Consider the following 23,195-nt stretch of genomic DNA (forward strand, 5'->3'; position numbering starts at 1 on the left):
AAAATTAATTAAACTATCTAAATTAATTAAAAAGTATTCAAAACAACAAATAAATAAAAAAGCAAGTTAATCAGTCCATCGAATTCATAATCATATTCACTAGGTCTGGGTAATCCTACAGAGAGAGTAAATATTAATCTGTGCTAATTGAATAGCCATCAAAATTAGAAGAACCAAAATCATGTTTTTCACAATGCAATTGTCACATTTGATGGGAAAAAGACCCTATCAATCTCACTAATGGCACTAATATGCGTACTTGGTAACAACAATCGTAACAAAGGTACTGCCGAAGTTGAGACCTTGAACTTAGGTTTGATCTTGTCCACTGCTGCTTTGATGATCGATGGAGACGGTACGCTGAACCATTTTAAATACCATGAGAGAAGGATTACATCTTTCTGCATCTCAGAGTTATGAACAGCATGCCAAGTCTCCGAGATCAGATAGTTCCTCAAATGAATCTTCAGCTCGGTTGAGCAATTCAGAATCTCTTCGCACCGTTTCCCCAATGATGCTAAGAAGATTGATTGAACAAAGCCACCTGAAGAGGCCAATCTTCCACTAGTTACCGCCTCGTTGTAAGCAAGAGAAACCTGTGATCAGAAGTACTTAGATCCAATGATAGATAACCCAATCAGATTATACAAGATGTAAAAGAATCAATTACCTTGAGGCTTGAGATGGAAAGTGAATCACACACATTACTATCGTTTTTGACTAGCAGATCAGCCATTGAACCAATAGTTTTGTACAAAGATAAATAAACCTGTAAGAATCACGTAAGAGTACATATTAGAATAACAATGTGCTATATATATACACTGCCAACACGAATGTTCCAAACTGTAAATAAAGTATGGTGTAGTCACACCTGCAAAAGAGCTGGTCTATCCTTGCTTATACAATCAAACAACACTTGCAGACAGAACTCCTTGAAATCAGAATCAGATCTGCATAAATGGGGTTGTTAAGACATTAATCGATACGAAAACTACTAAACCCTGTTATGACATGGACAGTGAGGAAAAAGAGAAAATGGATATAACAGTATCTTACCTGTCATTCCAAGATTTGTCACAACACAACTGTGCAAAGGCAATTAGGCTTGGATCAGATGAGAAAGTGCTGACCAAGTGATCAACGCTATCAGAATCCAGTTCTTTGTGACTACTAGCAAGCGTGTTAGATTCGTCTAGAGTTCTTAAACCAAAAACCTGTATTACCAAAAGCATATAAACGTGTATCAGAATCCAGTTCTCGATGACTAAAAATGAATATACGTGGAGTTAACAACCTTATGCATTGCTCGTGAAAGCAGTGACTGACACCCAACTGGATCATCTACATACGAACAAGCTCCTACTTTCCTTTTGACATATATAACACCTGAACTGAAGGGATCACTCTTGTCCCCAAAGCTCCACCAATGTTTCTCTGTGTTCCATCGGGTCAAAGTTAAAAAATACCTTCAAACCAGCTAAATGACCGAGGAGAAGAAGGAATAGATATGGAAACGAATCAATTACCTTCTGGGACAAGCTCAACTTGTTGGGGCCAGTATCGGGGACCACATACACAAATTCTCTTTAGCTGCAGTCAGACGTGTGAGCATGTAAATCAAGAAAAGTCCTGTAGTTTTTTTTACTGTACTTAAAATAATGCCAGGGGAAGTGAGGGAAAGTTGTTGAACTTGACTTACAATAGCACGCTCTGGCAGAATGCACGGGGTAACCTCGCAATATCTTGTTTCTGAATAAAGTTCCGTCTCTTTTACTGTGACTTCTAGAGGGGCATATACAGGCAGACCAGAATCAACATCAATAGTCTGTAGCCAACGAGCCTCTGTTGCAAGGACATATAAATGCCTGAATGCCTAAAAAAAGAGAGAAAAAAATCAGAATAAAAGTTAGAAAAGAAACTCTCGCTTCTATAGAAGAGAAACAGTAACCAAACCAGATACACAAAAGAGCGATGCAGGGAACAAATAAGAGATTAAAACTTGCCTGGAGGTGACAGCGATTGTCATTTGGTCCAGAAGGCAACCGTGGATAGAGAGTGATGAGCAACATTGCAATTGAGCCATTACTCGTTGAAAATGTTCGCATACCACCTCCAAGAAATAAGAAACCCGTGGCTAAGCTCACCTAAAGGGAAAAAAACACTATGCTGTCTCATGCTTCAAGAAAATAAAAGGATAGAAGGAATTCGCTCAACAAGAATGTTTTACAAAACGAAACTGAAAGTCGTATAGATGACTGCTCAAAAAAATACATTTGAACATCGCAACTCTAGAAAATAAAATGCAAGGCACCTGAATCAATTACATGAAGCGAAGGAAACTTAATATTTTGCAACAGAAGTGCTTACCGCCGTTTGAGTGCCATAGTTAGCATGTCCATCAGCAGAGTTTCGGCTGCGGAGAAACCTCAACAACCGAAATATTTGCAAGTCCCCTGATCCCGCCATGACCTACACGAGCGAGTCCTTCGACATAAAGCTACCAACTTGAAAACTGAAAATTGTTGAACATGAGTCCTCAAAAGAAGTATTACCACTGAAAGTGAAAGAATGACAAGATAAAGACACATTTCAAGCGTTCCCCGATCAACAAATTTAGATATTCCCCTCGGAAATGCAGTTCCAGATGTAGAAGAAACAGGCTTGATCTACATACATCAAAACATATAAGCTCACATTCGAGGGACGCAAAAGGAGCGAAAATGTAACATTTCAAATATGATATACCTCATTCAGGAGATAGAGAGCGTAATTGTAAAGCAAGTCACGAGCATTTCCATCCCTTGTACCAGCAAATCTTAGCCCTATCAAAAACAGATTCTTGTCATAATTATCATGAGATATAAGAGACTACTGTCTCATAAGAGGTGAATTATATTACCAAGTGAAATGCAGGCCCCGGTCACTATATTCACATATGCCTGCACAAGGGCTTCAACATCTATCTCATACATATCATCCATGTCATCTTGGAGGTGGCTGATACCATTTTTGACAACTTCAGGAACTTGAGACTGAATCCAATCACATGTAGGACGGATCCTATATACAAAATTTATTAGAATTACGATCTTAGAAGCATCAATAACAGCACTCCTAATTAGGCAAGATAAACAAAACAAAAAATACCTGCTCCACATTATCAAGTTTCGAGCAATGACACGGAGCATTATGAAATCAGGCCTTACGCACTGCAACTCGTAATGTGTTTGTGGAATAGAAAGCTTTGAGAAAATGACCTCTGATTCTGTCTGCAAAAAAGAGATTATATGAAGCTTTCAGGATGTACAGGGTGAACGTCAAACCAGTTATCTAGTTAAAATCAAAAACATCCTCAGGACCCACCTTAAGATACATTAACGCGAGAGCGATAATCGCTCCAGGTGCAGTTATATCAACATTGGAAGCGCTTCCGTCTGTTATCTGAGAGAAAAAATTTTAACCACATAATTATAATCCAACAAGTGTTTTTGGGGTAGATTTATGCCTATACAAGCTCCATCAAGAATTATATATAAGCAAGGAAACCTGTGCAGCACTTCGGTGATCTTCATTTGATGGTGCAAGGAGAGATCTTCCCTGCATGGAAATTTTAAGGAGTTGTTCAGAATAACAAATAGACACTGTTTACAAATCCAGTGTGATATGATTTAGTTCCAATCAACAAAGGAATGAGAGTGGGGTACAGTTAATGTGAATCAGAAATAGACAATTACCTCTTTTGCTCCTAAATACTGAAGTAAGCGATTGACAAAGGAGTCCAGCGAACCGAGCGCATCCCCTCCACGGCCTTAAGCCAACAAATAGAGTAGAGTTAACTTAAACAAAAGAAAAAAGTTTCAGTAAGCAAAAACCAAAAAGACATACCCAAAGCAACAAGACCAAGTGAGAATCCTGCAGATACAGCATAACCCTCCCTTTCAAGAACATTGTCCCCTGCACTTCGGCGGCCAATTTCACCCTGAGAACATATACGAAGTGGGATCCGAAAGATAAGGGACGATCCACCGGAGTTGCATAGAACTAAATTGCAATATAAAAGATATGCATGAACTTAATGAATGTTTTTAACTCACTCCAAGATTGTCACGTATAAAAACAAGTGTATTTAAAACATGATCCTCACATGTAACGATAAAAATGACATTTGATGACAGGAAGAATGCTATATGAAATTTTAACCATAAGTTTAAAAAAAAAATACGTAAGAGATATTACCAGAAGTAATTGCATTGTCTGCTGGTGTGCTGATCCTTCAAATAAAATGCCAACAGAGACTAACGCTGCAGACTAGATAATAGTTGAAGACAGCATGTTAATGAAAAATGTCACTAGTTAACAATAATTCTACTTTCTCTATCAACCAGTTTATCTGAACATCACTTCTACAGAGGTAAACTAAAATCAGTGGATTCTGCTAGGAACAAGATATATGTGAGGTAGAAAAGATGAACAATCCAAAGACGCCAGTAAAAGGCGTTGCATATTGGCACATATGTCAACATAGGCCGCAAATAAATATCAAGACAAGGAAACGTAAGACAATACCACAACTGACTATGTCAAAATCATATATAGTAGTACACCTCCGGTCCTCCACTATAAGCTAAAATAAACAAAAGAATGATGATAACGTGACATGAACGTATATATCATTACTTTAGCATACGTAACTAAATTCCATAGTAAATGCTTGTCAAACAACTTCCACTTTCAGTAACTGCTTGTCGAGAACTAAAATTCTTTCAGTAAGTAAACATCATAGCAATATGTACCTGCAGAAGTGTTGGTATCTCAAACTCAGCATATGATGCTTGGTATCGCGCGGGAACATGGAAAAAGAGAGCCTGTTATGCAGAGAAGAATTAGTTCTTAGAGAATTTCCAGAGCTGGAACAGAATTCTTTTTTTTTAAGATGCTAGTAAGAAATATTAGCATTCTTTTTCAAAACACGTTGATTATCCACCATTTTAAGTGCTCTAGATCAAAACTAACAAGAAAGCATACGTAGATCTCAAACTAGTGTTTCTTTGGAAGACTTCGGGTATCTTAAACAAAAAACGGATCTTTGGTTGACACGCTATCAACAAAAGCACTTAGAGGCCAGATCAAGGTGCAAATAGTCCAGAAAATGAAGCAACTGAACATTTACCTTTGCTATTTCAGGTTGCATTGATCTCCTATAAGAAGCCGCCAGACCGAGCATCAAACCTACCGTGGTGCTCTCATGGTCCTAAAATACCAAGGAAGAAAGTAGTTAAAGTACATAGAAAGTAGTCAGGAATAAATTTGTTTTGAACTAATCAAACAGAAAAAAGTCACTTTAGTAGTATGATACTATGTGTGATGATTAAGGCTGATAGTGAAACGAGTACAATTATCAAATGAGGCAGACATGGAAAACTAGTCTTCATTAGTTATAGTAGTCCAATGTTGCATTCACTATTACATAGCTGACATGTGCTAATTCAAAAATTGTTAACGGGTAAAACTAGTAATAACTGCAAACAAGAGCCAGAATAACTTGATTCTCAACTCAGCAGAGTATAAGAGCTTCAATTAGCACGTAATACTAGTTAGTATTAACCAATAGGAAGTAACGGGAAGAAATAACTTAATGGAAAAGGGAGCCAATAGAAACAAACCTGAGTGAAATATTGGTATATGTCACTAAGGTTTAACACATGCAGATATCCCTGTAACCCCAGCCCAAACAGAAGTCCAGCATGAACAGCATTTGGCTCTCCTGGTTTATTGTATTTAATCCACGTTCTGGAGACCTTTCCCTGCACCAAAATTTAGGAAGAAACATAACTGGATTAGTTGGGCCGGGATAAAGAAATGGTACTTGCTGCATGACAACATTTACATTGTGAGATCATGTGTCATAATTTCGTGCATTCTCTTGTTACATCACATTCACATAGATGCAAAAAAAAAACACTTAAATACACAACACAAACCTGAAGCGGAGCCAGTCGTAACCCAGCAGCAACAGCATTATGAAACTCTGGCCATGTCTTTAGTTCTTGGATATTCCTTACGTTTGGATCTAGATTAACCTGCAAAGGAAACATGAAATCTAAACTATTAGACTGGCTAAAGTGGTTTTAAATCACAAGTGGCATCTCGGGGAAAGAAATAGCGTGGTCAAAATTGCTTTATTATTTTATTTCTTGAAATTGCCGCTTAATGCAAATTTTAAGTTCCATATTCTCAACAATAACAGAAGCAATTGGCACAAATGTTTTTTCCTATAAATGAGAGCGTAAAATAATTTTTAGTGTGCAAGTGTTTCCTTATTAAATCATAACCACGATTTTACGTACAATGGCATTTTGTTGGGCAGGCAGCCGACCAGCGAAAACAAGTTTTGGTACAGTAAACGCCTGCAAAAGTTCAGAGAGAATGTAAATCTTCAAGTAGTCATTAAAAGTGATGAAAACCAAGTATAGACTTCCCAAGATAAAAAAATTGCCTCAGTTAAAAGAGTGTGTATTGTAGATAATGTGAATGCTCCACGCCCCAGGGGAAGCACAGCAGTCCTCTGTGCTATGCGCCATAGCTGGTCCTACAATTAATTAATGACGCAACGTATTAAGATTTAAAAAACAGCAATATAAATCAAGATTTGTATACCTGTTGCTGCTCCTGATCAGATATAGTAGGATTGGCAGACGTTTGAATTACCACAGGTCGTGCAGAGCACAAAAGACGTCGAACCTAACATGCGAAGGGAAAAAAGAAAAGAGAATATCAAGAGAAATAAAATAAGCTGATAGTTAAATCAAAGTCTACTACAAAGGAATAGGGTTGGGTAGATGGTAACATTTGTATATCCCAACCAACAATGTCTAACAGCTGAGGGATGGGACACGGTATGAGATTTTATAATTATCTACTAATACAGAAAACAAAAGTAGCAAACACAGGCGTACGTCATCGTCTTATATATAGAAAACTTAATCCAGAGATGTACAGCCACCAACAGTGAAACAAGGTACAAAGCGCACTGCAAGTAAATAACCTTGTGAAACTTTTCAGAGCAATGCATCATACTATGTAAGGTGCAGCCTAGCTACTAAATATGCAAGAGTCTATATAGCACACTACGGAAACAGATCCGAGCATTAAACACTGTGACCATTACATTAACCAGTTTTTGTTTCTAAATGGGTTGTGTGATATACCTCATTCAGCCGTAGATCTCGACCATACCGTAACTGCGTATAGGAGTTGAAGATATGCTCCATTCCATCTATCACAGAACCATCCACGGAACTTGTATCCTCAATCTTAGTGTTTTCCATGCCAACTGACTCGGATAAAGAGGATGGAACAATTACTGGATGCAAGTGCAGCATGTATGGTATGGACATGGATATTAAACTCTTATTTGACTGCATCTCAAATTCCTTAGATGAGCTCAAATTTCTGAAGACGGATAGGGCCATATCTTCTCGACCAAGAAGCACATAGGCAATTGCTGGCCAGTCAGCTGGAGGAGATTCTCGACAGCTATCCAGAGCCTACAAAAGACAGACAAAATATTATACAAAAGATAAAACAAGTAGACGATAGGAAATAACAAACCAACATCCTAAGAGACGAGAAAATAGAATCATCACACTGATGTAGAAGTTATTAATTCCAACTGCATTTTCCTCTCATCCATGTATATGTTAACATTCCAACTTACATGTCTCAGCGGGAGAGATACACCAGAAGGTAGCAAATCCAGTTGACGAAGCCCAAATCTCTCTCCAGCCATAGCTAAGATAGCAAGTTCCTCGTTACTGGAATATGATCCTGGGGCAATATTACAGGGGACACCTGAAGAAAGTTTCTGTCCTACTGGCTTATCACCAAATAACACACTGTAGAAGGAAACAATTTTCCTTGCCCAGCTCACAATGGAGCAACTATCTTTACGGATCAAATCTGGGATGTCATCAAGGTTTGTGGGTAAAGATCCACCTCTTAAACAGTTCTCAAACCATCTGAACAGATTTGGAGGTTTTCTGCAGGAAGAAAGGGTTGTGCATGCCCGGATAGTTTCGGAAAGACGAGGAAAATCACGTATGTAGTGATCTATGTAACACTTCTCACCCAGAAACTTGGCAATATTGCACAATAAAACAGCTAGCTGATGCAAATCCCTGCACGTATATGTCAAAAGTCAAGTTTGAGTCAAACGCTAGCAGAAATTCAAAATAATAATTTTCACTCTTTTTGAAGTTATTATTCTAAGATAGCTAACCGTTTGCTAAGCAAAACAGGCAAGGTGAAAAAAGAAAGCCGGTGTGCTTACTGTTTCCGTAGATTATCCATCTTCAAACTCTCATATACTGCATGAAGACAATCTAAACTCTTGACCATCAATTCAAATGAGTTGTTTGGTTTTTTTCCACCACCAGTCTTGGTTTCAAATGGGACAATTCCTTCCAGATCCAAAGAATTGTTTGAACTGATGCCACCGTGAAACCTGGAGTATGTCTTATGAAAATTGCTGTTGAGAAGGAACTCCCAGGAGGATTCTGATGATGTTTTTGGTTGCTTCAGATGTACATCAGTAGGGTTCTGACAGATCCCCAGAAAAATGTTGCAAAACGCTTCCCATTCAAAATGAACACAAGAACCTTTCTGATCAGAATTATCATCTCCCCAAAGAAGAGAGAGAAATAAATTGTACAAATCCGATCGTAATCCCTCAGCTAAGGCTGCTATGCAATCATTTGCAAGTGAAGATGAAGGGCTACCAGCTAAGGCACACCGATAGATCTACAGGAGTATAATACAAACGGTAAATTGAAACAGTAGACAACTTGAACAACCAAATAAATAAGTATCAAAGTTCGGAATGGTACTTAAAAAACTAATCATTTTGAATTTCAAAAGGGTTGATATCTGTGTGACATACCTGTGAATGATTTACCGATAAATTGATACATCCTAACACAGCATCAGATAATCCAGTGATCTTCAGATCCCGGGAACCTGAAACTTTTTCTGCAGACTCTCTATCACCAGAAACGAGATTTTTTCCACACCCAGATGGCAGTACATATTTACAGAGACATTGTTTTCCTGACTACAAATAATATAGAGAATTTAATTAAACATAGAACATAACGATGATATTTAACGAAGAAAACGGTATGGTGGCATATCAACACCTACATAAAGAACGAGGTCATTTTCTGGAGATAAAACGATGATATCCAAATGTGGAAGGAGTCCGTTTTTCACTCTGCAAGGAAATGGAAAGAGCATTAAACAAACTCTTAACATGACAACAGAAAAGTCTCATTTACAGTGACAGAGGCAAAAAAAAATGTAGATAGGAATTTACTGAGAGCGTGTCACAACAACAGGTGCGGCAGCAATTGCAGAGACACTCCAGCTTATATCAGGCTTAACGTCAAACAGAATATCATTATTGATCTCTACAGTTTGGAGTCCCACCGATAACAGCTTCTTTTGTTCTAGAATCAGAAAGCAAATTACTGGGACTGCATCATCAGTTGCCAAAAAGACCTGTAATATATTGAGGCACTTGTGAGACATCAATAAGAGGAGCAAAGACTTCAGAAACAGAGCTCGCAGATCTTCCTCGCATTCATAGTCAACAAACAACTTAAGTAGAGTAATATTTGCAAGAGAACACATTTCACAAACTGAACTCGAAAATACAAAGAGCAAACTCGGCACACCTTAGATGCAGCTTTCTTAGCACCTTTGGCTTGCCATATTCTGCGAAAAGATACTCGCTTCGGGAAAACAGTATCAGGAACCACGCCGCTTGAACATGAAGCAGAAGCTTCACGGTTAGACTCTATATATTCGGCTGCCCACACAGAATGTTGCATCTTGCCTGAAAAAAAAACGAGACTGAGTACTTGGATGAAAAATAAGAAGAGCATATGGCTAGGCTAGTTCAGCCTGATCGGAGAAGAATATAACAAACCTTTGTTATATGAGGTCATAAGAGGAAGCCGGTCACTTGTCCAAATTGTTCTCTCATCATAGTCCTTCATTATGTTCAACTTTCCCCTCTCTTCTAGATAGATTGGCTGAAAAATTAATTAGATGAGTTACCAGATGCAACATATAACCACAAAATTGCATGACAGCAACGAAATTATTTAGGTCCGGAAATAAAAACATGACTGGCAGGAAGTAGGAATAAAGTAGACAAGAAAAAATCTAAACTTATGAGATCATTTACCTCAGGTTCCTCTAACGGATCTCTTAGAATCAGATGGGAAGACATGTCTCTTCTGCTAGTAAGATCATGCGCAACCGAGGAATGGAAATTCTGTGGTGAAACATTCCCAATTTCTTTTCTTTGGAGCAGCCTCTCACGGGAACCAAGAGTGGGGGTAGCAGAAGAAAATGGAATATGTGAGGATTGATTCACTTGAGCAGCTTGCTGAAGAAGTAGACCAAACGGTAGAGGCCATATTGATATGACAGTACGTGAAAGTGGAACAGATACAACTTCGCCTGTCGCTCACAAATGCCAAAAAAAAATGATAAAAAGGTAAATACCTCAGCTGAAACCTAAGCTAGCATAATATTTCCAGATGTATCTAGCCACACTTACCTGACGTGCTGTATACTGTTAAACAGCCAATTTGTAAGACACAAAGGAAAGCTTCTGGTCCTCGACCCAGGTGACTCCAGCATGCCTATTTTGCGCGCACACACAAAAAAAAAATTACTGCGAGTTAAAAACAGTCATTCTTGCGCATCAAATAAATAGAAAAAATAAAATCTACCCTTTGAGGAGGAACAAACAGAATAGCATTACTAAGAAAATCTAACGCATCTTTCCAATACATAAGAAAGCATGGTTGAGGCATAGCTAGGAGACAAAGAGTCCAACGTGTTATGGAAATTACCTTAATGATGGGAGAAGACAAGGTAAAGCGCTTGAGCACGCGTGAACCGCTTGTCCAGATTATGCTACCCACCAAATAAATAAAAATAATCATATGGTCAGGAACAGATAGAGTGAACCAGATACATTATATATCAAATTAGCTTCTAGATACATTAGTAGAATAAAGAAAGAAGTAGGTAATAGAGTAAATCATCAAAGCGTATAAACAGGCCTAAAGTCATGTCTGCTGTAATCCCGCCAAATATATTTTTTAAGAGTCCACAAACTGTTAAGAAGAAGATGATGATAACGGTTCTTAACTGGTTGTGTCGGATGAAGAGCTCATGCTCTCTCTGCCGGGAGAAGTTAGCTTCACTTCCATCATCATCATCATCGTCTAGCTGGCCAGTGAGATGAGGATCGAACAGAAAATACTCGTAGGAATCGTCAACATCAACATCCGAAGGTTTAGCGTCGGTAGCTTCAGCGATTAGACCGAAAGGTTTGAACTTTCCGAGGACAGTAAGTCGTCGAACCCCCGGAGACATTTGAGCTTTTTGAACTCTTCCCGCCCTCTTTTCAAAAATTCTCAGCTGTAGAAATTGAGTTTCTCGGCGTTAGTAGACAATGTAAGTGAGAGAGGAAAAGGACAGTAACAAAACAAAAGAAGGAAGGGTCAAATCATCACTTACTTATTAGTCTTTCGAACCAGAAAGAGGACACACGGTTTCAGACAGAGTCCCGAGTTAGGTCAAATCAGCCGCGTGAGTTAACACGTAGGCAAAGCATCGAACCCAGTGAGACAGAGATGCTCCCTCTCTCTCTCTCTCTCTCTCTCTCTCTCACTGAGAAATTTAATCAAACACGTTGTGTGCAGGAAGATCGGGACACTCCTGGTTGGTTTGAGAAAAGCAAAAGTAAAGAAAACAAAATAATAATATTTGATCTTTGACTAATGGGTCAACAACTCAGCCCATTAACTTTCGAGAAAAGTTCAAATTTTCTCAACAACTAGGCTCATTAGTACTCTATAGTAGTCTCTCTATTGGAACTATTTCACATAAATTATTATTTTGACATTTTCCAACAAAAGAAAATCATTAATAAAAGTTTCGGGTTTTATTTAGGGATGTACTCCATCGGCGTTGCATGGAATCGCCGATGGAGCCACGATTCTCGCTCCGGAAGCGGAAGCGGAAACAGAAGCGTTCGGAATCGCCGGGAATCGGCCGGAAACGCGATTCTGAAAAAATAGAGTTTGGAATCGTTGTGAAACTCACGACTCGAAGTTGGAATCGTGCTGTTCACAGATCGGAAACGTTTACTTCATTCATTGTCATCGTTCGTGTTAGGGAAGAAGATGAAACACAAGTGTTTTCTTTTGTTTAATAAGGGCCCAAGTTAATTTAGATTATATGCTCATAGTTTCACACTAAAAATATCTAGCTTAATGAAATTAAAATGCAAAAAAAAAAACTCAAGAGTATGTTAGAAAGCTAACGTGACATGCATTTAAAAGCAAAAGTAAATTCTAAACTGGTCAAGTTGAATAGTTTTTAGTTATGGTTTTATCTTTTGTCAAATTACATGTTTATATCAAAACAAGATTTTAGAATTTGTTTTAAGAACTATTAATAGATTATTTAGGGCTTGACATATATATATATATATATATATATACACACGCTTCCAACACGTTTCCGCTTCCTAATATTTTAAAAAAGTTCGTTTCTACGCTTCTAAACGTTTCCGCTTCTGCGTATCCGCTTCCGATTCCATGCAACATAGCTTATAAATCCAACAATAATCTGTTGTTATTCAGTTAGTGGTTCTAAACTATGCTTTAGAAATCAGTTCTATTAGATTTTACATTTGGACAAATGCGATTAGGCCGGTTATATAATTAGGCTGGATCAGAATTATGAAATCAAAAGGAGGAATCTTTTCAAAACATTTACTTATAAAATCATTTAAAATAAATTTTAACAGGTTTTATAGTAAATTATTAAAAACAAATTGTAATTTTTTTGTTGTAGAGATTTTAGAACCTACACTGTTGACTAAAAATAATCCACACATATAAATTTATAAAATTGATATCAAATTTTAGATTTTATAACATTAAAAGTCTATAAAAATAAAATGTAACATTAATGATTAAATAAATCTTCTCTAAAAATCTAAAAACCAACCTGTATACAGTATACAGTATACTGCTAAACAACCAATTTGTAAGACACAAAGGAAAGCTTATGGTCCTTGACCTTATGACCTAGGTGACTCCATGCCTTTTGCATAAAAAACTACGAGTTAAAACAGTCGTTCTCGCGCATCATACAAATGGAAGAAAAGAAAGAATGGTTCAGGGAATAGCTAGTTTTTTATGTACTCAAGAATTGTCACGAACAAGAATCCATGAAGTCTCAAACGAAAAAAACACAATGGAGACAAAGAGTCCAACTTATATATGTTGAAAACGGAAAATGTTATAAGAGGTATATAATATATATGTAATATTATGTGTGCTTAATTGTTATTTTGTTAATAGAAAAGAAAAGTATAAAATGTTGTGCCTAGGTAAAAAAAAAAAAGAACAAATAAAACAAGTGATATATCACGACAGAGAGTGAACTTAAAACTTGACAAACACGGATCAAATCGTCTAAATTCAACTAATTTTGGCTTAGCGTTGGCGGTGTAGTAGGAGGGGGCGAACGTGGGCTTAAACAAATGGGCCTTGACTGTGTGATTAATTTGAATTGGGCTAAAGACTGCTTGAAAACTGATAGCCCATAGAGACACGAGGAAACCCTAGGTATAAAATATAAGAGAAGCTACAGGTAACTTACCTCACAAGCAAAAAGGCGATCTGGTCTCTCTCTCTATACTCTGATATCGTCAATGGCGGAGGTGGAAGAGATTAAGAATCTGGAGACAAATAAATGCAAACAAAACAAGCGGAAGCCATGGGACGATGGCCCCTGCCTGGACCGTTGGGAAATCGAGAAGTTCGATCCGTCATGGAATCCGAGTGGTATGCTCGAAGTTGGCTCCTTCTCCAGAGCGTATCCTAAACGCAGAGAGAAGCATCTTCTCAAGTGTTGGCCCAGAGTCAAATCCGCTCTCGAGGAACACGGCGTCTCCTGCGAGCTCAACGTGGTTGGACGTTATATGAGTGTTTCGAAGACCAAGATGACGAGAGATCCGGACATCATCGTCAAAGCTAGAGACTTGCTTAGGCTTCTGGCGAGAAGTGTCCCTGCTCGTCAGGTAAAGCTTCTGCTCTACTTTGCTTTGCTTTTGTCTGTAAAAAAAAAACAAAATTTCAGTTAAATGTTTTTCATGGATTTATTACTTTTTAACTTTACAGGCACTTAAGATTCTGGAAGACGACATGGCTTATGATATCATTAATATCCGCCGTATGGTGGTTGGATCAAAGGTATACCTTCCCAGTCACATGCTTATGATGATGATATTACAGCAGGCTCTATGTGTAAATTTTACAAAGACTTTTATCTTTTCAGGAGCTTTTTCTAAGAAGAAGGAGTCGTTTTTGGGGTCATAAGTCTTCTACCTTGAAGGTGTGTGTGCGTGTGTTTGTCCCCATTAATAAATTATGTCACTAGTGTCATGTTTGTTGTTCCTGAGTCTTGATTTGTTTTGGTCTGCTTGCTTGCAGGCGCTAGAAAAATCAACCAACTGTTTCATTCGGATGCAGGTAATTTTGTCCTCTCTTCTCTTGTTTCCAATTTGCAAAATCTTGCTCTACCTCTTCTCTGTTTTGATGTTTTTCTTATTGTCTCCTTACAGGGTAACACTATTGCCGCAATGGGTTCTTTCGGAGGTCTCAGACGACTCAGAAGTATTGTTGAAACATGCTTCTATTCTCATAATTGTCCTTTGGATGTCTTGAGAGTGATGGATGCAGGTAATTGATTGTCCTCTCTCTCTCTCTCTTTTCTTTTTTTTTTCTTTCTGCATATGTTTGAAGAGATGTATGCAGAGATGAGTCCTCCACGTAATTGTCCTCTCTGTTTCATTTTTCTTTTTTTTCTTCTTTTTTTTTAATGTTGCTCTACCTATTTAAAGTTTTCGTTTCTCCTTGCAGGGGATAGCCTCGATGGGTGTGAAGAGATGGATGCAGAAATGAGTCCTCCACGTAATTGTCCTCTCCCTCTCTTTTTTTTTTTTTTTTTTGCAAATGCGGTTTGATGGTTGTTTTAATCTTTTTCTTTTGATGTCTTCCCCCCTTCTGTCCTTGCAGCTATAAACTATGAATACATACGGAGGAGGTCTTTGCAAGTTCGAGGATCTATGCTTCCTTGATGTTTTCCAGTAGGTTTTAAGAGATTGAAGCATACTGGAGTTTAATCACTCTGTGGAGACAAATCAACCTTAACCTATCTATGTCTCTCATCCTGCTTTGTTTTATTTACGCCAACTTAATCTATGTATTTTCTTTATCGACTCGAACTGAATCAAATTGAATATTTACTGTTATTTTTATTCGCTATATATTCATATTATTTCGTCAACCCAGAAGCACATTGCTTTCGGTTTATTCGACGCCAATGCACATTGCTTTATTATCCCCTATATATTAATTGAGGATCATTAGCATTGCAACTTTTAAGTATAGTCATGTGTCATTACCAGATTGATTTTGAGAATCATTAGAAAAAAAGTTAGTTCATCTAAATTTATATTACACTTTTCATTAAATTAATTATCAATACATAAATATATTCTTCATTCTTTCCTTAAATAAAAGCTACGTATTTACCTTATATGATTAACATATACATGATCATTAATGATGTTGAATAATAATGATTTGTATTAATTTTTGTATCCTCCATAATTTTAGTTTAATTTATATTGTTAAAAACTTTAAACAATCACATTAACCAGAACCGAACCGTAAAACTAGAAAATCAAAATTGAACCAAAAACCGTATGGGCACCCAAATTTCTATAATATAGTTTATATACTTATAAAGATAATCATATAATTTTAAAATATTACTTTTAAATTGAAATACCAAAAACAGAATTACAAAAAATAATTGTATCTAAATATTTAAAATTATCTTAATTATTCAAAGTTTTATCCGAAATCTAAAAAAATGATAATTAAGCAAAAATCAGTTTTTTTTGTTTTTATAATTGAATTAACAAAAACTGGAACCAAACCAGAACAATATGTGATCAGAAATTAATTTGGATATTAGCCGATACTCAATTTTGTTACTTAAAGTGAACATAAATTAAATAATCACACTAAATTTTCTAAATATTCGAACGGATCCTAAACCTCAACCAAAGAACCGAAATAATCAAACCGAAACCAAGAACCAAATGCACTATACCAAACAATTATTGATTTATTTTTGACCACAAAAAATATTAGACAAATAATTCAATTATGAAAGAACCACATTGCTTTATTATCTACTAGGATAAACCCAGCCGTAGTGAATAAACAAATGAAGAATAATATTTTGAATTTTAAATTTACTTATTGCATTAAGTTTCATAATTTTTTTAAACAATTTTTCTACTTATTTTACTATTCATTTCAGAAATTTTAATGACACATTCAATATAGCATCAATATAGTCCCACAATTATATATGTTTTCTTTTATTTTCACTTATTTAACAAACAAATGATTACTTTTATCCTATTTACACTACATGTAAGCTTCTGCTTTGCTTTTGTTTGTGAAAAAATCAACAAAATTTCAGTTAAATGTTTTTCATGTATTTATTACTTTATAACTTTACAGACACTTAAGATTCTGGAACACGACATGGCTTATGATATGGTGGTATACTTCCCAGTCACATGCTTACGATGATGATGATGATATATTGATATTACAGCAGACTCTATGTGTAAAAAATTATTATCTTTGCAGGAGGATTTTCTAATAAGAAAGATTCGATTTTTGGGTCATAACTCTTCTTCCTTGAAGGTGTGTCCATTTAATCAATGATGTCACTAGCTAGTGTCATACAATGTTTGTTGTTCCTGAGTCTTGATTTGTTTTGGTCTGCTCGCTTGCAGGCGCTGGAAACATCAACCAACTGTTTCATTCGGATGCAGGTAATTTTGTCCTCTCTTCTCTTGGTTCCAATTTGCATCTCTCTTTTGATGTTTTTCTTTGTCTCCTTACAGGGTAACACTGTTGCCGCAATGGGTTCTTTCAGAGGTCTCAAACGACTCAGGATTATTGTTGGAACATGCTTCCGACACGACATCAAATGCGTCCTTTGGATGTCTTGAGAAAGATGGATGCAGGTAATTGTCCTCTCTCTCTCTCTCTTTCCTTCTGTTTCTTTTTGGCAAATCTTGCTCTGCCTCTTCTGATGTTTTCGTTTCTTCTTACTCCAGGGGAACCACGACTTAGCCCCAATGTGTTTATATATAAAGAGATGGATGCAAATGTATCAAGTCCATGTAAATTGTCCTCTCTCTTTCTTTACTTTCTTTCTTTTTGCAAATGTTGCTTGTTTTTTTTTTAAATCTTTTTTTTTTATGTCCTTACAGTTGGTACAGACCATCGGCACATGCTGAGCGCTAACACTTCTTGGAGGTTTTAAGAGATGGAAGCATACTGGGGACAAATCGACCTAATTAACCCTACTATCTATTCCTGCTTTGTTTTGCGAACTTTTTCATCTGTGTATTTTTTTTTATCGACTCGCGCGACATGTATCAAGTTGGATATTTACTGTTTATTTAGTTCGCTATATATATATATATATAATATATATATATATATATATATATATATTTCCTAATTTTGTTACCAAAAACTTTGCAACTCAAGAGGATTTTGAAACGATCAACTTTGTGAGTTCGCCCTAAAAATTTCTCTCTCAGACACGCACCCCGAGGTGCGCCGTTCCGGATGAATCTCTTCAACCCCAGCTCCATCGGTCCTCCACTCTCCTCCTGAAGCAGCTTTCCTCTCCCATGGCTATGGTGGTGCTTGCATCGTCACTCCATCCGCCACCTCTTCCGTTACGATTCCGTCCACCTCCAGATCCGCCGCCATGTCTGCCTTTTCCGATGTCGTTTGAAGCCCTCTGTCCGCCGCTGTGGTTGTCTTTTCTAATACCTTTCGAAGCTCGCTCTCCGCCAGACCACCTGATCTGCCGCCGTTTTCTCCTTCTCTGGTGACTTTCGAAGCTCTCTTCCCGCCGGAACCACCAGATCCTCCCGATGCTTCATGCCGTCTCTCTGTTCTTCTGGACGTTGACACACCATTCACTTTGGTTCGTCTCTACTCTTCAATCTCAGTTTGTTCTCATGTAGATTGGTATGAGATGATTGTTGACTGGGTGTCTCCGAATATATGGATTATGGTCTTGAATTGCAATGTTCCAGTGACCTTTGGTTCATTTGGTTCTGATGTTGTGCCAGCTCGTGGCTTTTCTGTCGCCTTCGTGCGATTTCCCGCAGTATGCGGTCTCTCTATGGTATTTAATCTGGCTTTTGGTGCTGTGAGTTTGTGTTTTCTTTCTTGGTGGCAGTTTGAAAGGACACTCACTTGGCTTCTCCAGTTGAATATGAGTATGGAGGGTTTTCATTACCCCGTAGCTTTCCTTCGTGAGGCTGTTCGTCGTCCCAATATTTCTCCTTTATGGAGTGAAGTGGATGTTCAAGCGTCGCTAGTATGGCTGATGCTCATCTCTGCATATGTTGCAGTGTTTGTAACTTCTGAAGTTACACGGTATGCTTTTATTCAACAAGGTTATGGGATCGTAGTTCGATTTCTTATGGTCTTTTGTAATGAGGTGTATCGTCAATCTATCATTTGTTTAATCAATGTTTCAGTTTATTTGGCTCTTAATAGCTATGATGTATCCTCCCCTTGTGGAGTTAAACTCTGTTAAGTTTTAATGAAAGTGTGGTTTGAACAAAAAAAAAAAAAAAAAAAAAAAAAAAACTTTGCAACTCCCAACCAGTTTAACTCTTTTTTTACCAACCCTAAAGCACTTTGCTCTCGATTTATGCGACGACAATATACATTTATCTACAATAACTTACATGATTACATTATTTCTATTCTCAAGTAGTATATGTAGAAGGTAAATCTTTTAAAATTTCTTGTTTACAACTTTAAAATTATTATAATTATATTACCCGTGCGTGTAAACACTAAACAATACAATTTGTATTCATCTTGACACATTTCGTCTCAAGTCTTAGTTTGTGCCAATTTTGTCCATTGTATGACTTAACAGACCAAATTAAACAAATTAAAGTTTGTATCAGTTAGTATAACGTTTAATGAAGAGTTGTTATTCAAACCATAGTTTTATATGACATTTGATGGTTTCAAAGTTAAATTTAAAAAAAAAAAAATAGATTTAAAAGATATTTTATGAATTTTTACCACATATTTGTATATATAGTCATTGTTAATTATTGATTATTATGGGTTTGCAGACTTTTTCGAAACTTCTCTTTCTAAGGTAATATATACATGTTTTCTAGAAAGTTTTCAAGTCTAAAATTAATGAAATTTTATCTGTTGCTCGAAAAAGTAGGCACTGTCCTTTAGTGTTACATTATTTCTTTGTTTCTAATAATTATTGTATTCACATTTTGTGTTGTTTTCCTTGAATTTTGTTTTACATGATAGTTGTTCCCATTAGTGTTACATTATTTCTTTGTTTCTTAGTTGTTCCCATATAAATAATTACTCAAGAACCGGGCTTCGTAGCCTGGTGGTAATGGAACTTCGGCTGAGGTGCCCGCCACCCAGCTTCGAAACCCCGGCCACAGCGATTTAACATCCTTACTGCTGGGGCGCTGGACCCCTTCGGGGGATATTTGGGAAAGTGGCTGCCCAGACACCAGAGATATCAAAAAAAAAATAATTACTCAAGATCAACCTATAAATTTTCATGATATTTGATTATGTTGTTTCAGATTGTACTTACACGATTTTCATGATTTTGTCAAATTTGATTTCATTATTTCTCTTAACAATTACAAAAGAAGTAATATTCCATGTTCATTGGAAAATGCAATATGTCCTCTGTTTCTTGTGATTCAAGGAAGAGAAATATACGTATATATTGAAAGATTGGCAAATCCTTGACAAAAAAAAGACATTAGCAAATCGTACCTGATTAGACGTGAGTGCAACTAACTGAGGAGATTACATGTCTTGTATGATATGGAAGCAATGCAGCTTATTAGACGTTAGTGCAACTAATCGAGGAGATTACATGTCTTGTATGATATGGAGGCAATGCAGCTTATTAAAGTGTTTATCTAATCTCTATTCACTATGCTTAAAAGACACCAGGATTCATGAATATATCAACCGGGAAAGGTAAACCGGAACCAAAAAAATTACGCATCAGCGACGAAAGTATCACTAGGAGTCTAGGAACCCTTATATTTGGACACGTAAATTAAGCATCTGATACTAACCGCATGATTTGTCCAGAAAAAAAAAATTTGTCCAAAAAGAAAAAATACTAACCGCATGTGACGGTAGAGTAAATCGAATTCTGTTACCGCAGCTTAGACCCCACATTCACTATCAAAGCTCACTAGACTCAAGGCCCTCAACCATTTTATGATGGAAAAACTACATGTAGTTAATAACTGGAGAAGTAAAACGCTCTGGTGTTTATCCACTGCCGGCCTTGCCTCTCTTCATTTGACATTGGAGCTTTGCATCGGCGTTATCGGATAATCGAAATACAGAGGAGAGACTGACTATAATGTCGGAGATGAACCAAAACGGCGTCGTGAAGCTCTTCATCGCACTCGCTTTCCTCACAGCTACCACCGTTTCACTCCCTTCTTCGCCGGACCGATTCCTCAAATCGGCTCTAACTTCTCTCCGTTCACCGGACGTACCCCAGGAGTACCAAGAACTCACTCTCCCCTCGCCTTCCGATCACCTCACTCCATCATGCTCTCATCTCCTCCTCCGCCACTCCTTCGCCGACACAATCAACAAACCTCCCTTCACCGCTCCCTACACTCCTCCGCCCTCCGATTGCGCATCGCCGCCGTGGTCCCGCGTCGTCCTCGAACTACGCGCCGCCTCGAGCGGCGATCAGTACGATAGAATCTCCGGACTCTGGCTCGGCGGCGTGGAGCTCCTCCGGACGAGCACGGCGGAGCCGAGTCCGACGGGAATCTTCTGGAAGGTTCGAAAAGACGTCACGAGATACTCCTCGCTGTTCACGAGATCCGATCTGAACGTCACGATGATGCTCGAGAACATCGTCAACGATGTTTACACAGGTATGATTAGAGAGTATCGGTTTAATCTTGGTTTAGTATTGTACACGGTTTACATAAAATCCGGTTCAGTAGCTCTGTAACTGACTTTAACAAGAATAACAAACTGTAACAGACTCTGTAACTGACTTAACAAACTCATTTCATCTCTTTGATAGGTATCTATCACATCAACGTCACACTCGAATTCTACGAGTTCAATCCCGTTGAGATCATCAGTAGACAGTCCCCGGCGGATTTGATCGTTCCGGTAGGTAGCCACGAAGGAGACAGAGGGTTCTGGTTCACGATCGAAAGCCAAGAAGAGAGTTACTCGAATAGGATTCGACTTCCGTTGAACACTCGTAAGATTGTTTTGGAACTGTATGTGTCTTCTCATGGAAACGATGAGTTTTGGTACTCGAATCCGCCGGATTTGTATATCGGAGCGAACAAGCTGGCGATTACGCGTGGGAACGGTGCTTACAGAGAGGTTGTTGTGAAGATAGATGGGAGGAATGTGGGATCGGAAGTGCCGTTTCCGGTGATCTTTACAGGTGGGATTAATCCTCTGTTATGGGAGCCGGTGGTTGGGATTGGTGCGTTTAACTTGCCTTCGTATGACATGGATTTGACACCGTTTCTCGAGATGCTTTTGGATGGGAAGGCTCATGAGTTTGCACTCAGTGTTAACAATGGGATATCGTATTGGCTTGTGGATGCTAATCTGCATCTTTGGCTTGATCATGGGTCTTTGGATGTTGAAGCTGGGAGTGGGGTTTACGAGAGTCCTAAGCGTCATATGGTGAGACAAGAGCTGTTGGAAGAGCTGCTTGATGGTTCTTTTAAGGTTGAAGCTGAGGTGCGTAGTGAGTTTGATGGGTGGGTTAAGTCGAGTGAAGGTAATCTGACAACTATGGTTAAGAGTGTGTTGAAAGTTGGGAGTTTGGTGAAGTTTGAGAAGAATGGAGCGTACAAGAGAGTTGAGCAGAGAGTGGAGACCAAAAGGGTCTTGGAGGTGACTACTGAATGGGGTAAACAAGTGGATAGAGTTGTTCATCAACGGTCGTATCCACGCACGGTGATCACTTCTACTCTTAGAGGGTTGAGTAATGATAAGGATATGTATGTGCTCGTGACGAATGTTTCGCAGGCGTTGAATGAGAGATATTCAGTTGGAGAAGCTTTGACTGAGGCTTACAATAGACAAGACTCGGATGGGTGGATGCAGGTTGAAGATCACAATGTCTTGGCTGGCGAAGCGAGGACAAAACAGAGTCTCAGATATATCGATGAGTTTGGATGTTATTCTCGCACTGTTGTTGCGGCTAATGGTGAGATCGCTGAGGACAGTTCATTTGATACTTGTCCTTCGTCTTCCTCCTCTTAATCTCATTGCGCTGCTTATCATAACAGTGTGAGATCAAGATGTAACACTTGCCTTGTATAAGGGATGCTTCATGCTTGTACTAATAACCATGTTCAGGAACAAAACAAGAGATACTGTATAATACAATGCATTTGCTTTATTCATTCAGTTATTTTGTCATAATGATATAATCATATTCTGACCAGTGACTAGACCAAGCATTACTTCTTCTTTTTTTTTTTATTATAGCAGGAGTTGCAATTCTCACTTTAGAGATACGACTTTTGATTTATGTTTTAGTATTATTTTCAATCTTTATTAGCTATTTTAGAATTTTTTCTGTTGATGTACTGATTCCGAAAAAGTTTGATCTTTGCATGTTTCTACCTTCAGAAAAAATGTTTTTAATTTAATATTCAGATTAAAAAAAGTTTGTTCTATTTTTCCTTTGAAAATAATATTGTTGATCATATACATCCCCATCATGCTTATGATATTGATGTTATCAATATCCGAATTTTGGTTTCATCAAAGGTATAGTTTCAATCACATGCTATATGATTTGTTGTTCACTACTGCATAAGCTGATGATGATGTTGTCTAGATGTTACTTTTATGGAAAAATAATACTCCCTCTGTTCCACATTATGTGATGTT

At 37.7% G+C, this 23,195-nt stretch overlaps 4 protein-coding genes across 5 annotated transcripts; 3 read left to right on the forward strand and 1 right to left on the reverse strand.

Annotated features, from left to right (window-relative positions):
* Window positions 1-70: 70 nt before the first annotated feature.
* Window positions 71-11,809, reverse strand: LOC108834336 (anaphase-promoting complex subunit 1). Its single transcript, XM_057005521.1, has 38 exons — window positions 11,599-11,809; window positions 11,228-11,499; window positions 10,926-10,989; window positions 10,628-10,712; window positions 10,250-10,527; window positions 9,989-10,094; window positions 9,735-9,895; window positions 9,374-9,558; window positions 9,202-9,271; window positions 8,942-9,112; window positions 8,333-8,802; window positions 7,721-8,180; window positions 7,212-7,550; window positions 6,661-6,744; window positions 6,500-6,592; window positions 6,351-6,410; window positions 5,985-6,083; window positions 5,667-5,807; window positions 5,174-5,254; window positions 4,797-4,868; window positions 4,240-4,311; window positions 3,889-3,982; window positions 3,738-3,811; window positions 3,550-3,600; window positions 3,367-3,444; window positions 3,151-3,272; window positions 2,903-3,063; window positions 2,749-2,825; window positions 2,556-2,669; window positions 2,371-2,472; window positions 2,007-2,147; window positions 1,703-1,876; window positions 1,530-1,593; window positions 1,298-1,437; window positions 1,060-1,217; window positions 875-953; window positions 671-769; window positions 71-596 (listed from the first exon to the last, which is right to left on the reverse strand). Exons 2-38 carry the CDS (start codon window positions 11,452-11,454, stop codon window positions 189-191), a joined length of 5,454 nt encoding a protein of 1,817 aa, XP_056861501.1. The 5' UTR covers window positions 11,455-11,499; window positions 11,599-11,809; the 3' UTR covers window positions 71-188.
* Window positions 11,810-13,738: 1,929 nt separating this feature from the next.
* Window positions 13,739-17,213, forward strand: LOC108834739 (KRR1 small subunit processome component-like). Of its 2 annotated transcripts, XM_057006507.1 has the most exons (7): window positions 13,739-14,176; window positions 14,277-14,348; window positions 14,434-14,490; window positions 14,589-14,627; window positions 14,720-14,837; window positions 15,018-15,068; window positions 15,174-15,444. In XM_057006507.1, exons 1-7 carry the CDS (start codon window positions 13,808-13,810, stop codon window positions 15,233-15,235), a joined length of 768 nt encoding a protein of 255 aa, XP_056862487.1. In that variant the 5' UTR covers window positions 13,739-13,807; the 3' UTR covers window positions 15,236-15,444. The 2 variants fall into 2 exon arrangements, with proteins under 2 accessions (XP_056862487.1, XP_056862489.1); XM_057006509.1 differs by lacking the exons at window positions 14,434-14,490; window positions 14,589-14,627; window positions 14,720-14,837; window positions 15,018-15,068; window positions 15,174-15,444 and adding exons at window positions 16,830-16,886; window positions 16,979-17,017; window positions 17,090-17,213.
* A 677-nt stretch (window positions 17,214-17,890) lies between these two features.
* Window positions 17,891-18,770, forward strand: LOC130510147 (uncharacterized). Its single transcript, XM_057006499.1, has 4 exons — window positions 17,891-17,991; window positions 18,045-18,396; window positions 18,451-18,650; window positions 18,755-18,770. The coding sequence occupies exons 1-4, from the start codon at window positions 17,891-17,893 to the stop codon at window positions 18,768-18,770; spliced, it is 669 nt and encodes a 222-aa protein (XP_056862479.1).
* Window positions 18,771-20,554: 1,784 nt separating this feature from the next.
* LOC108847978 (peptide-N4-(N-acetyl-beta-glucosaminyl)asparagine amidase A) lies at window positions 20,555-22,702 on the forward strand. The gene is made up of 2 exons (XM_018621367.2): window positions 20,555-21,193; window positions 21,349-22,702. Exons 1-2 carry the CDS (start codon window positions 20,662-20,664, stop codon window positions 22,557-22,559), a joined length of 1,743 nt encoding a protein of 580 aa, XP_018476869.2. The 5' UTR covers window positions 20,555-20,661; the 3' UTR covers window positions 22,560-22,702.
* Window positions 22,703-23,195: the final 493 nt, after the last annotated feature.

The sequence above is a fragment of the Raphanus sativus genome, chromosome 3 (genome assembly GCF_000801105.2).
Source record: "Raphanus sativus cultivar WK10039 chromosome 3, ASM80110v3, whole genome shotgun sequence".
Classification (NCBI taxonomy): Eukaryota; Viridiplantae; Streptophyta; class Magnoliopsida; order Brassicales; family Brassicaceae; genus Raphanus; species Raphanus sativus.